This window comes from Camelina sativa, chromosome 11 (genome assembly GCF_000633955.1).
Source record: "Camelina sativa cultivar DH55 chromosome 11, Cs, whole genome shotgun sequence".
In the NCBI taxonomy this organism is placed as follows: domain Eukaryota; kingdom Viridiplantae; phylum Streptophyta; class Magnoliopsida; order Brassicales; family Brassicaceae; genus Camelina; species Camelina sativa.
Window position 1 is genome coordinate 25,229,119 of NC_025695.1, and position 12,186 is coordinate 25,241,304.

At 34.3% G+C, this 12,186-nt stretch overlaps 1 protein-coding gene and 1 pseudogene across 8 annotated transcripts; both read right to left on the bottom strand.

The window, feature by feature from the left end:
• Window positions 5,475-6,584, bottom strand: LOC104728312 (annotated as a pseudogene).
• Window positions 7,103-11,271, bottom strand: LOC104724210 (RHOMBOID-like protein 9, chloroplastic). Of its 8 annotated transcripts, XM_019233264.1 has the most exons (9): window positions 11,253-11,271; window positions 11,055-11,163; window positions 10,223-10,638; window positions 9,984-10,152; window positions 9,698-9,883; window positions 9,413-9,494; window positions 8,155-8,265; window positions 7,918-8,072; window positions 7,103-7,522 (listed from the first exon to the last, which is right to left on the bottom strand). In XM_019233264.1, the coding sequence occupies exons 3-9, from the start codon at window positions 10,623-10,625 to the stop codon at window positions 7,267-7,269; spliced, it is 1,362 nt and encodes a 453-aa protein (XP_019088809.1). In that variant the 5' UTR covers window positions 10,626-10,638; window positions 11,055-11,163; window positions 11,253-11,271; the 3' UTR covers window positions 7,103-7,266. The 8 variants fall into 8 exon arrangements, with proteins under 8 accessions (XP_019088809.1, XP_019088811.1, XP_010440966.1 ...); XM_019233266.1 differs by lacking the exon at window positions 11,253-11,271 and having other exon boundaries at window positions 9,984-10,137; window positions 11,055-11,197; XM_010442664.2 differs by lacking the exons at window positions 9,413-9,494; window positions 9,698-9,883; window positions 9,984-10,152; window positions 11,253-11,271 and adding exons at window positions 8,561-8,726; window positions 8,827-8,980; window positions 9,066-9,383 and having other exon boundaries at window positions 8,155-8,325; window positions 10,541-10,638; window positions 11,055-11,196.

The following is a 12,186-nucleotide window of genomic DNA, read 5'->3' on the forward strand; positions in this document are numbered from 1 at the left end:
TTTGTTAGTCACTGCTTAGTTTTGCTATTAGTTCTCCTTTTCTTTTGTTGCTTGCTCACTTAGGTTGTTAGAAAATCAAAACTAAGGTTCGCTTGACTTAGCTAGATTTGATTGCATCTTTTGTGGTTAATAGCTCACCCATTTGGTTTGACACCCTTTGTACTACAATGACAATTTAAGTGCTTAGGGAATTGAACTTCAGTAGAGTAGTAAAATCTTATTATCATCTTCTCACCAGAGTTCTACACACCCATAAACATCAGAAATTTTCTCCTCTTCTTCTCACCGGAGTTCTACACACCAAAACTCACTGAAAATTTCCTCCACTTCTTCTTCTCGCTGGAATTATACACACCCAAACTCACTGCATCTTCTAAAACATCCAAACACACCAGAATTGTACACATCCAACTCGCCGGGATTTTACACACCCAAACTCGCCGAATTAAGTAGCCTAACTATTAATCTTACCCAAGTTCCCTAATTTTTACTTGGTGAGATGATGAACTTCGTGTTCTTCTCTCTCTCTTTCTAGTTTTCTTAAGGATTAATTACACCCAGTATTTAATTATTTTTGTTGTATAGAAACTAAACAATTGAAATGGTTTGCTAACTAAACTAAAAATTTGTTATCTACTTATAAGGACATTTTTGTCAGTTTTTGGTTAGTGGCTATTTCATGGGAAGTCAATATGACTTTGTCATCTGGTGAAAGAAAATGTTTTTTTGGAGTGATATGTGAAAATTTCTTTTAATTTTACTAGGATTTAGACCCGTGATATCGCGCGAAAAGTATTTCAAGAAAAGTTAATTTTAATTTCAAATTTAGAATTATATATTATAAAATCATTTGAAAGTAACAAAATAGATTGAAAAATATATGTTTAATAATAAAAGTAAAAATTATCTCAAAAGAAAAAAAATTAAGTAGGGCTAAAATTTCATAAATATTAAACATATATAACTATGAGGTTAAAACAACATGACCATCAAAATGAAAAAAAAAAAAGAACTTATAATAAAAAAAAATATGGCAAAAAGACTACACTCTTAGCTAAATATTATTACATGAAAAGTTGTAATGAATCGAGACAACCTTATAAAAAAATTTCGATGTATTATAAGTATAAGATATTTTATGAAAAATTATTGTAAAGAGTAACAATCATCATAACAATTATTCGTATTCATATTACTCACAAGCAAATATTATGACTAAGTGATTCTAAGTGAGAATATCAAACGAAGTATTATAATAAGTAAATGCAACTTTCTAATAAAATAAAATAAATTTCATCTTGAGTGTAAATATTTTTTTTTTGACAACAAAAAGATCAGCTCATATGAGACATCTTGAGTGGAAATTTATCAACCAATAGTCATAATAAAAATACACAACTTTTAAAAAGAAAATATTGTACAATCTTAAAAACACATATTTACAAAAGCTACAATAAATAAACGTAACTGTAAGTTGCATAATTAAAGTTGATTAAATTTCTATATTACGGTAATAATTTCTAAAATCTTTAGTTAGATTATAGAATAATATTGGATATTTAATATTAAAATTTATATTATTTGGATCCAGCATGAAACACAAAATTTGTGTCAGCGAACAATGATTTTGTAAGTTATCTAAGACGAGACACACATATATATATATAATATATATGTATATGAAGTTCAAAAGACAGAAATATTTAGATAAACATAACTATATATTTTGTTATTTGAACTAAAAGATTAACATAACTTTTAGAATTAAAAGTTATGAACAAGATATAGTGAAAATACACAACTTTACAATGAACATAAGCAACCATATGATTTTCTTCTATGGTAAAAGACATAACTTTTAGAACAAAAAGTTGTGAATAAGATATGGTTGAAAATACACAACTCTACAATGAATAGAAGCAATTATATGATTTTCTTTTATGGTAAAAGACACAACTTTACAATGAACAGACACAATCGTATGATTTTTTCAAAATAAATAAAAAAATTAATTAACGAAAAGGTACGACAAAAATTTGTAACTCTTATTGACATTTATTTAGATTGTTATTATTATATAGATTACTAGATCAGAACCCTTAGGACAAATTTTTATTTTACTGTTTATAAATATAATCTATATACTATTGAAATATAATTTGTGTCTAAGTTTGTTGTCTAATTATATTCAAAAATTCATATATCTCTCATCATGAATGAGAATTAATAATATGTGTATAAGTGAATGATATTATGTCATTTTATGTATATAAAAACTAATAATATACACAATTTTGTACCTAATTTCTGTCCATCTAGTAATCATTTTTTACTTAAAACATAATTGTAGTTTTTAAGTTTAAAATTATGTATATATTTTTTGACCAAGAAAAAGATTTAAAAACGTTATTATATTGGAATATTACCTTTTTATTATTGTTGGAACACATTTGTTTGGGCCATTGTTTCCTCTACTATTGGATCATATTTTACTTGCTAGACTTAACTGGGCTTACAAAATTTTAAGAAAACAAACAAAAAATAAATGAAATTGAGTAAAAGCAATGTTCAAGAAAGTGCTAGGCGTTAACTATGCGTTGATCCAATGCCTAGCGTCTAGAACGCCTAATCGGAATCTAGGCGATTTTAGGCGGTTTAGGCGTTTACACTATAAACTAATATATATATGATATTATATACATAATTATACAAAATATGTATAAGAATAATAAAAATATTAAATCAAAAAAAAAAACAATAGATAAAAATATTATTTTAATTCATTTTAATTAACATATTAGATATTTATAATTATGTTTATAGAAATAAACCTTATAAATTTTAAATTTGTGCAATTAAAATTTTAAAAATACACTAAAATGATAATACTATAATTTTAGACGGTCAAACCGGTCGTCTAGGCGTTGCTATAGCGCATAGCGCCTAGACGGGGCGGAAGCAGACGCCTAGAGAGCTTTTTCGAACACTGAGTAAAAGACAAAGAAACAGACTTTGACGTTCATTCCAGTTTTGTTCTTCCTTTCATATTCCACCTACATAGAAAAAAGAAAAAAAAAACTAATTAATTGAGCCAAGTAGAAGATCGACTAAAAAGCAAATGAAGCTGCCATTAAATACACAAAGAAGGTTTTGTTGTAAGATCTATGTAATTTTGCTGTGGTAAGATGTGAGGTGAGATGATAGCAAATAAAATTATTTATACTGGTGTGTAAAATATCGTGATAAAGGTAGTAGTTAATGTAATCTTTGGTGACCAAATAGAAGATCTATGTCTAATTTAGTTGAGCCGTTTTTGGTTTGTTCACATTAAACGTGAGTCTCAATAGTAGTAATAAGGAAAGCAATGATAATTTTTTTCCTTATTATGTTGTTGGGATATGTCATTTTTATTAAGGAATTCAACATTTAATAATATAGGAAAGTGTATATACAGTGATGGTTTTTAAGGTAAGTTAAATCATGTCTCTTCTAATAATTTATTTTTGATTGAAATACAAATAAGGATGTCGTTTATATTGCAATTAAGAATATCATTTATGTTGCATTTATTATCCTGATTTTATGTAATTTGTTCTTAGACCTATATGCAAAATGAGATGTGGCGTAAAAACATACGGAGACCCATAAAAATAAGGGCATCAATTATTATCAAACATAGGCGGTAGGCCCATCAAAATAAATAGGGGAGTTGGATACTAATACGATTCAAGGAAGAAGAAGAAGAAAAGAAAGTGAGAAGAGTGCTAAAAACAGGGGCAAATGCTGAGGTGGCACAAGTGGATGAGTCAGCAAAGAGGAGTGAAGACTCTGAGGAGGCCAGAGGCTTTGCTGTTACGAAGTCTACTCTTCATTTATATATATATATATATTGAGATTTATTACGATGGATGATGATTGATAGTATTGTGAAGAAGACGCTATGAGTCTTGGGGCCATGATCGACATGAGATCATCAATTAGGGAGTTTTGTGTTGAGTTCGCCAGCCATGAGAGCTTGATACGTTGTTCTAGCATCTTGTGTAATCGGACGTTGTTTTGGTACAGCCTACAGGTGAATAATGAGGTTACCGTACTCTAAACCTTGAACAATGGTAAGTGTGTCGTGAGCTTGGTTTGATGAACGTGACAATGAGTTTTGTTGAGGGTTCCGAGTTTCATTTGGTGAAACTGAATCTATTGCAACATTAGAGTTGATTTTGCTTCGATTCAAAGCTAAAATATATCATCTGATGGTAAGCTGGACTCGGATGCCTACAAGGCGTTCGACAAAATGCTTCTCCGAGACAGAAGAAGGAAGCAACAACGTTTTCAGTTTTAAGTTATCAGAAGAGGATGAGACCTCTAGAGATCTGTTTTCAGCCTGTAACTTCTCTAATTTGCAGAATTCACATGGACAATATAGTCTTCCCTTTTTTGGGGGCTTCACGGTCTGATTGTGATGTTAATGTTTTACTTGCTCAGGGTATGATATGTTTTCCACTAAAAAGGAGTGGCTGCGATTACATTTACAGAACATCCACTATCTGTCATGGCCTACTACTCTGCATATCAACCGTAAAGAGGAGTGAAGACTCTGAATCATACAAGGACAGAACTCTGACTCTGATTATGCAGCTTCTTAAAGACAAATCTCACTCTCTAGACTTCAGATATGACTGTAAGCATCAACACAATATACATTTGATCATTGTTCATCTTTTTGAGGAGACGGACATACAATAGAGGAGATGGACAGACAAGTTACTATAATAGAGGAACAAGTGAACAAGTGATCGGAGTAACACTTCCAAGAAGTTACTACTATACAGAAAACCTCAAGAATCACCTGAATAGCAAGTAAACAAGTGAAGAGCTACTCTTTGTTAAGAGAAAAGCAGAGGAGGATTCAAACCTCAATTCAAAGTAAATGAACATTCGAATGTGTTTTTTAGATGAAATATTTGTCTTTCCTTTTTTTCTTTTGCTTCAGATCATTTGTCACCGTACAGAACGCGATTCCTTGTGAAGTCTAATGACTGATATAGAAAATGTTGCCAAAATTTCTTGAGAGCTGTCCAAATAATCATTTCCATCACACAGGTTATACTTCTAACGAAACCTAAACTTGTTTGTCATGATCTTATTGTTTCGCTCTGTGTATTGTGTTGATTATTTCCATCACAAAGGTATTCAACAGTGCAGTAATAACTAAAGTAGACAAAACAAGAACCCATATTTATGACAAATTAATGTTCAATTCAAACCGAAGAAAATATCTGAAACAACACCAGGGATAGACAAGTTACTACTAATTTTAGACGAGATGAACAAAACCATAATAAAACCCCTTAATATAGCTAGCTAATTAACACTTCCTAGAAGTTATTACTTACCATAATCTCAACTTCAATGACTGTGCAGAAGAAATAAGCTAAGATCAATCAAGTTATCAGATAGCAAATTAAGGAAGAAGCTTAGTATGTCTCAAGAGCAAAGCAGAGAACTCCACGACACCTGAAAGTCCAAAGACTGATCTTGTCGTCCACTTTTAAGTGGTTACCCTTGACGACATCGTTCCACCCCCAGTTCAAAGCGTAATTCAAGGTCCCGTGTCCACTGTCTTTCTCCATCGCCCATATCTTAAAACGCACACCCCACTTTTCACATCTTAGGTTTACAAAAATCGCTCCAACACCAATATTCTCATCGTCGTTTTCGTTGTATTCGTCTTTATCTATTGCTCGATACTCCCCTGGCGTCAAGAAGTCGTTCCTGACGAGCTGCTGGAATGGGATTAAGAGACGACTCTGGCCTGATTACACATCACTCGCTTTTAGAACCTTCTCAAAGATTAGCAACGGGTTTGCGGCATCAGCTCTCATTCTTCTCATCACCTGAAAAATCCACTCCGGTGCATCTGTATCCGTCCTCCTTGGGAAAGTAGCAACCTTTGCTTTCTTGAAACTACCATTCTTCCTCTGTTGCACGGCACGCCTCTTGCGGCTTGTTGTGTTCTCCTTTAGGCATGGTTCGTAACTAGGGTCGTTCGTCTCTGTCTTCGCAGACTTAGCCGTGTTGTAACCAAGTAGTAACGAAGGGTAATTATAACAAGGAAGGTTCAGGAACGATGAAGACATAGAAGACGACGACTCATCACGATCATCCAAGTTTCGTCGTAGGTTTCTTACCAATTTCTTCATGTTCTTCTCAAAGAGTCTCGTCGCATCATCAGTCTCTCCGCGGTAGTCATAACCTTCACAGACGATCTTAGATTTCCCCTTCTTTGCACGTAGTAGCTCATCAAAGAAACTAGGGTTTTGTGTAATTTTCTTCTCGTGATCAACATCGAGCGATGAAGAAGAAGACATTCTAGAAGTCCCATTAGGGTTTTGTTGTGTGTATCTTCTCTTCACCAAAAAAGACCTTTTCTTCCTCGGGAAACGATAGAAGAAACTCTTGTCGCTATCTTCTTCCCCACGACGACGACGTTGTTCTTCTTCCTGAACCATAACCGCAGTATCCGCAAGTAAAAACAAATTCGAGCACATATCCTTACCTAAATCCGTGAGAAGATTCATACTCATGGTGATCGAATTAAAAGAATCTCAAAAAGTTGTGAGAGTGAAAGACGTACGTATTTGATCACGAAGAAGGAAATTGTTATTGAGAGGAGAGAAACGATCGGAACTGAAGAGAAAAAGTGCTTCTCTTGCCTTATATACTTACACTAGGGGTAGGGTTTTTTGCTAATTCCATTCTTCTTTTGAGTTTAGTGGTTTAATTATTGTGTGATTAGTAACTAATTATTGTGTGATTACTGATTAGTAACTAATTATAGCCGTTGTGATCAAGTTAATTAATATGGATGCTTAGGGTAATGTGAAAATTACGATTTTGTCCCTAAAGGTATTTCCTTTTCTCCGAGAACGAAAAGAGTAGTGAAAAAAATTTAGGAAGGTTCTCCGGAGCCTCGTTTTTTCGTTCCATTCTTGTAGTACTTTTTGTTTATTATTTAAATGGTTACCCTGGACGACTTCGTTCCACAATTTAAAGGTCTCCAGATCTAGAGTCCTCTATCGCCCATAATTGCATAAAATAGGTGAAGAGAAACCAACAAAACTTGAGATATAAAAAACCAAAGGGTGAGAGGAATACAATACACAAATTTTCTCAATTTGCTTATCAGTACTCACATTCAGCTTTCTACTACATAACCAAACCACACACAAGTCTCTTTATATAGTTCCTTTCTGTCTTGATGATACACTAAATGAGGGAATAGACAACATCATCGTACGTTGGGAAGTCCAATGGTCCATCCCCAAGGAGTAGCACAGAAGTCACAAGAACCGCGATAAAGATTGTGAAAACCAGAAACGATTTACAGGGATCAGCATTCTTCTCTTTCTCTGGTCCAACCGTCACAGTCCCTTCTTGTCTTTCACTTCCTCTTCCAAGTTGAAGCACCGGACAAGTGAAGAATCCATACACAATCCCAGCTATAAGTGCTCCCAGATTAGTCCTGTCACGATTCATATGTTAGAAGCAAAACACACCATCCCTGATAAGATGTTCTCGTTTAAGTTTCGCTCAATACTATAGTAACTAGCCTAGGTGTGCTGAAGCTACACCAGCTCTATAACAAACCTTACTTAGGTTAGTTCTTTTCGTAATCAAGTCTAGTCTATGTTGTCAATCTTTGGTCGATTGAGTCAACAACAAGTTTAGTGGTTTGGTTTGTATAAATCCTGTTTATGATCCTACTACGTATCAAAACAAAGATCGAAACTATGATGAAAGCCAAATGTGAAGAAGTATCATAAATCTTTCTAATGAACTGAGGCTGCTTAAATTAGGTATATAATCGTAAAAATTTCTGAACAAGAAACAACTAGCTGATGGATGTTGGAAGCTTACCAGTCATCAATTGGGCCGAAATGGCTTAATATGAGACCAAGTCCTGTCATAATAATGGCCTTCTGAAACAAGTCCTCATATTCATCGCTTTTGATCATCTCCTTGTTCTGATTTTGGTCAACGAGCCAAGCTCCTATTAAAGCAAATGCTGGTCCCTGCACCGACCCATATACGATTAAGAACAGTAACATATAGTGCAATTTGGTAACATCACATGGGACAAACAAGTTAACTTACAGTTCCTCCAACTGTAGGATCTGGTGTATGCAGAAAGCTCATGAAATTACCAGAGACTCCTCCGAGAATGTAAATGAGACAAAATGTGATTAGTCCATAGTCACGGCAGACTTTTGGTCCAAAAGTAAGCAGAGCCCAGGAGCTAAGGGCTACATGAGGAATCCCAGAGTGCTGTAACGTACAATAAAAGTGATTCAGAGACAAAAAGGAAAAATCACATGAAACCAAGTCATCAAGAGTACTAAATGTGGTATGTAAAAAAAGATGCAGCGGCATGAGAAAAAAAAACAATATATACTTATAGTTTTGAGTTTTGACAGTAAATTTGTCTTGAGTGTGTTTTGGTTGAGTGTGTTTTTAAAACAGTAAAGAATGGGAGAACAGACCCAATTTGTTGGTCTTGTACCAGAAACATGGGTGTGACCAGTCTCCACCATTCTCCAGCCACGATTAAATCATTTATCTTTGCTCCATATAACAACGGGAGTGATAGCAGTCCCATATCGTTATTCCTAACTGGCGCTGCCGCTTCAAACAGACACACTCCAACATTTATGGATGCTAATATGCTCCTGCAATTTTAATGGAGACAATAAAAGAGATTTTTAAGCATCAATAAGAACCTTGTGGCATTGCATCAAAAACGAACAAGAAGTGATTAAGAGTTCTTACACAACATAGAAGTTCAATGTATCTTCTGATTGATCATCATCATCAAGCTGCTGGAAAGGATTATTATTGCTTTCGACACCAGTCTTCTTCCTCAATTTGCTTGCTACTGAACCGCCTTCTGATTTTGCTACTTCCAATGTAGACGGTACTAAACCTTTAGATTTTGCATCTGAGGGTCAAATAAAGTGGCATTAACAAAAAGAACACCAGATTCAAGATTCAAGAATATGGTATTATACCTTTTTGGAGTTTGTCAAGATAAACACTCAAAGAATCCAACTCTTTATACGCACTGGTTTCAACTTTCTGATCAATATCATCTCCTGCTGATATAGAAGGCTTATCATCCTCGTTCCGAAGTTTCCCAAAGTAAGAATCCAACAGTTGAATTCTCTTTTTGGTAACCTTGTTCTCTGATGACGCCCTAACCAAGCATAATTTCCCTCTTTGTGAATAGCGATACGGGATTGTTTTTTTACAACTCTTCATCCTACAATCCCTGCCAAGCGTGGCTGCCTCAGCAGTTGTTCTATGTTTAAGAACATTACTACTACCACCAGACGAAAAACGTCTTANCACGGCAGACTTTTGGTCCAAAAGTAAGCAGAGCCCAGGAGCTAAGGGCCACATGAGCAATTCCAGAGTGCTGCAATGTAAAATGAAAGTGACTAAGAGACAAAAAAAAAAGAAAAATCACATGAAACCAAGTCATTAAGAGTACTAAATGTGCTACAAAAGAAGATGCAGCGGCATGATTAAAAAAAACAATATCTACTCATAGTTTTGACAATAAAATTGTAGGCTATTTAAAAATCTCAGCTGTGTTTTGGTTGAGTGTGTTTTTAAAACAGTAAAGAATGGGAGAACAGACCCAATTTGTTGGTCTTGTACCAGAAACATGGGTGTGACCAGTCTCCACCATTCTCCAGCCACGATTAAATCATTTATCTTTGCTCCATATAACAACGGGAGTGATAGCAGTCCCATATCGTTATTCCTAACTGGCGCTGCCGCTTCAAACAGACACACTCCAACATTTATGGATGCTAATATGCTCCTGCAATTTTAATGGAGACAATAAAAGAGATTTTTAAGCATCAATAAGAACCTTGTGGCATTGCATCAAAAACGAACAAGAAGTGATTAAGAGTTCTTACACAACATAGAAGTTCAATGTATCTTCTGATTGATCATCATCATCAAGCTGCTGGAAAGGATTATTATTGCTTTCGACACCAGTCTTCTTCCTCAATTTGCTTGCTACTGAACCGCCTTCTGATTTTGCTACTTCCAATGTAGACGGTACTAAACCTTTAGATTTTGCATCTGAGGGTCAAATAAAGTGGCATTAACAAAAAGAACACCAGATTCAAGATTCAAGAATATGGTATTATACCTTTTTGGAGTTTGTCAAGATAAACACTCAAAGAATCCAACTCTTTATACGCACTGGTTTCAACTTTCTGATCAATATCATCTCCTGCTGATATAGAAGGCTTATCATCCTCGTTCCGAAGTTTCCCAAAGTAAGAATCCAACAGTTGAATTCTCTTTTTGGTAACCTTGTTCTCTGATGACGCCCTAACCAAGCATAATTTCCCTCTTTGTGAATAGCGATACGGGATTGTTTTTTTACAACTCTTCATCCTACAATCCCTGCCAAGCGTGGCTGCCTCAGCAGTTGTTCTATGTTTAAGAACATTACTACTACCACCAGACGAAAAACGTCTTAAACCATTTGAATCAAACAATACTTCTCCTTTACAAGGAACTTCATGGTGAAGAGGAAACAGTGCCATTTTCTTCAGGTCCCTGTCAAATAGCAAATGTCATCATCATATATCTCTTCATTCACCAAAACCCAAAGCAGAATTTTACAAAAACATACAAAAAAAAACACAAACTTTAGAGATGCATATAACAAGTTGAAAAAAATCGAAAATTTAGTTCAGCCCTCCTAAGATAATCACAGAAACCTATTTGGGATACAGAGATCAGATTCAGGATAATCTCATTGGGGCATTTAATCAAACAACAAAAGGGCATAACTTTTTCAAGAACCCAACAGCGAAACGAGTAACAAAAGCCAAGCTCTTTGAAGTGAGAAATTGTCTTCTTCCTCACCGTTTCCTTCAGACTTGTCCTCAATTAAAGAATTCGAGAGAGAAGAATCGAAAACAACTGGGAATTATCAGAAGTTTGAGAAAAAAAAAAGTGATAAGCTTTACCTTTGAACTCAGAACCTGATCCTAAGATTTGTGTTTGCGAGGATTAGGAAAAATTGGAGTTCGTGTAGCGAAGCAGTGTCTTCTGAAAATTACGTTTTAGAAACAGAACCTAAAGCCACCAAAAAAAACATTACTTTTATTTAATGGTTCAAATTTGGTCGCTTTGGATATTTTATTGCTGACAAAAAAAAAACGCACCGGATATTTTTTTCTTGAACACAACCGAGTACCACCGAGACAGGCATGGGCATTTGGGATATTTGGTTCGGTTCTAAATAGATCCATTCGATTATTTTATATTTCCGATTCTGGGTCAGCTCTGTTATATTTCGTTTTGGTCCTGGATATTCGAAATAGGATATAATTTTTTTTTTAAATGGTTAAATTTGAACAAAATTTGATTTGATTTTTGATAAATATATCTAAAAACTACTAGATAATTTTGGTTATTCTAAATTTTGGTTATTTGGTATAAACATTTGATATTTATTTATTTATAATTGTAATTTTGGTAATTGGGTTATATCATATATAAACATAATTAATATTTTATAACTATAACTTTATGTTAGGTATCTCAGTACCCATTTGACTCGGTTCGGTATCTGTTTGATTTCGTTTTTTTTGGTTTTTAAATTTACTATCCATTCAGTTATTTTGTAGGTTTTGGTTCAGTTCGGTTCTTTTTATTTTTGGTTCGGTAATTTTGGTCTGGTTATATGACTACTGCTGATTCACAAAGTACAACTCAAGAATTGACCATTTGGTTTTCAAATTTGTTTTTGTAAATGCCCCTTTTTCTTTCTATATAATACAATTATAAATGAGTAATATATATTATGAAAAATTAAAAAAACTTCGAAAGATATTTTTCATCTACACTCATTCGACAATCAGAGTAATGGAATCAAAGAGTAATAACTGATCCCAGAGGGGTTTTCCTCTTTTTCGCTTCTCTCTCTCTCAAAGTGACGCCTCTACAGAAACCGTTTTCTTAATCTCCATAGATTCCGGCCAGCGCTGGCTTCTCCGGCGTCGGTCGACCCCTTTTCTTTCATTCCAATCCCTCAATTTCTCTTTCTGTATAGTATTTCGATGATTATTTCGGCAAATCCGGTTTTCCAATTCCCCT

What these genes read in the sequence shown, in the direction of transcription:
- LOC104724210 (XM_019233264.1), bottom strand. Translation starts at nt 10,625, where the DNA reads ATGGCACTGTTTCCTCTTCACCATGAAGTTCCTTGTAAAGGAGAAGTA. An exon ending in ATCCTACAGTTGGAGGAACT is followed by an intron (nt 8,073 to 8,154) that starts GTAAGTTAACTT and finishes GGGTCGGTGCAG; the next exon opens with GGACCAGCATTTGCTTTAAT. An exon ending in TTCGGCCCAATTGATGACTG is followed by an intron (nt 7,523 to 7,917) that starts GTAAGCTTCCAA and finishes GAATCGTGACAG; the next exon opens with GACTAATCTGGGAGCACTTA.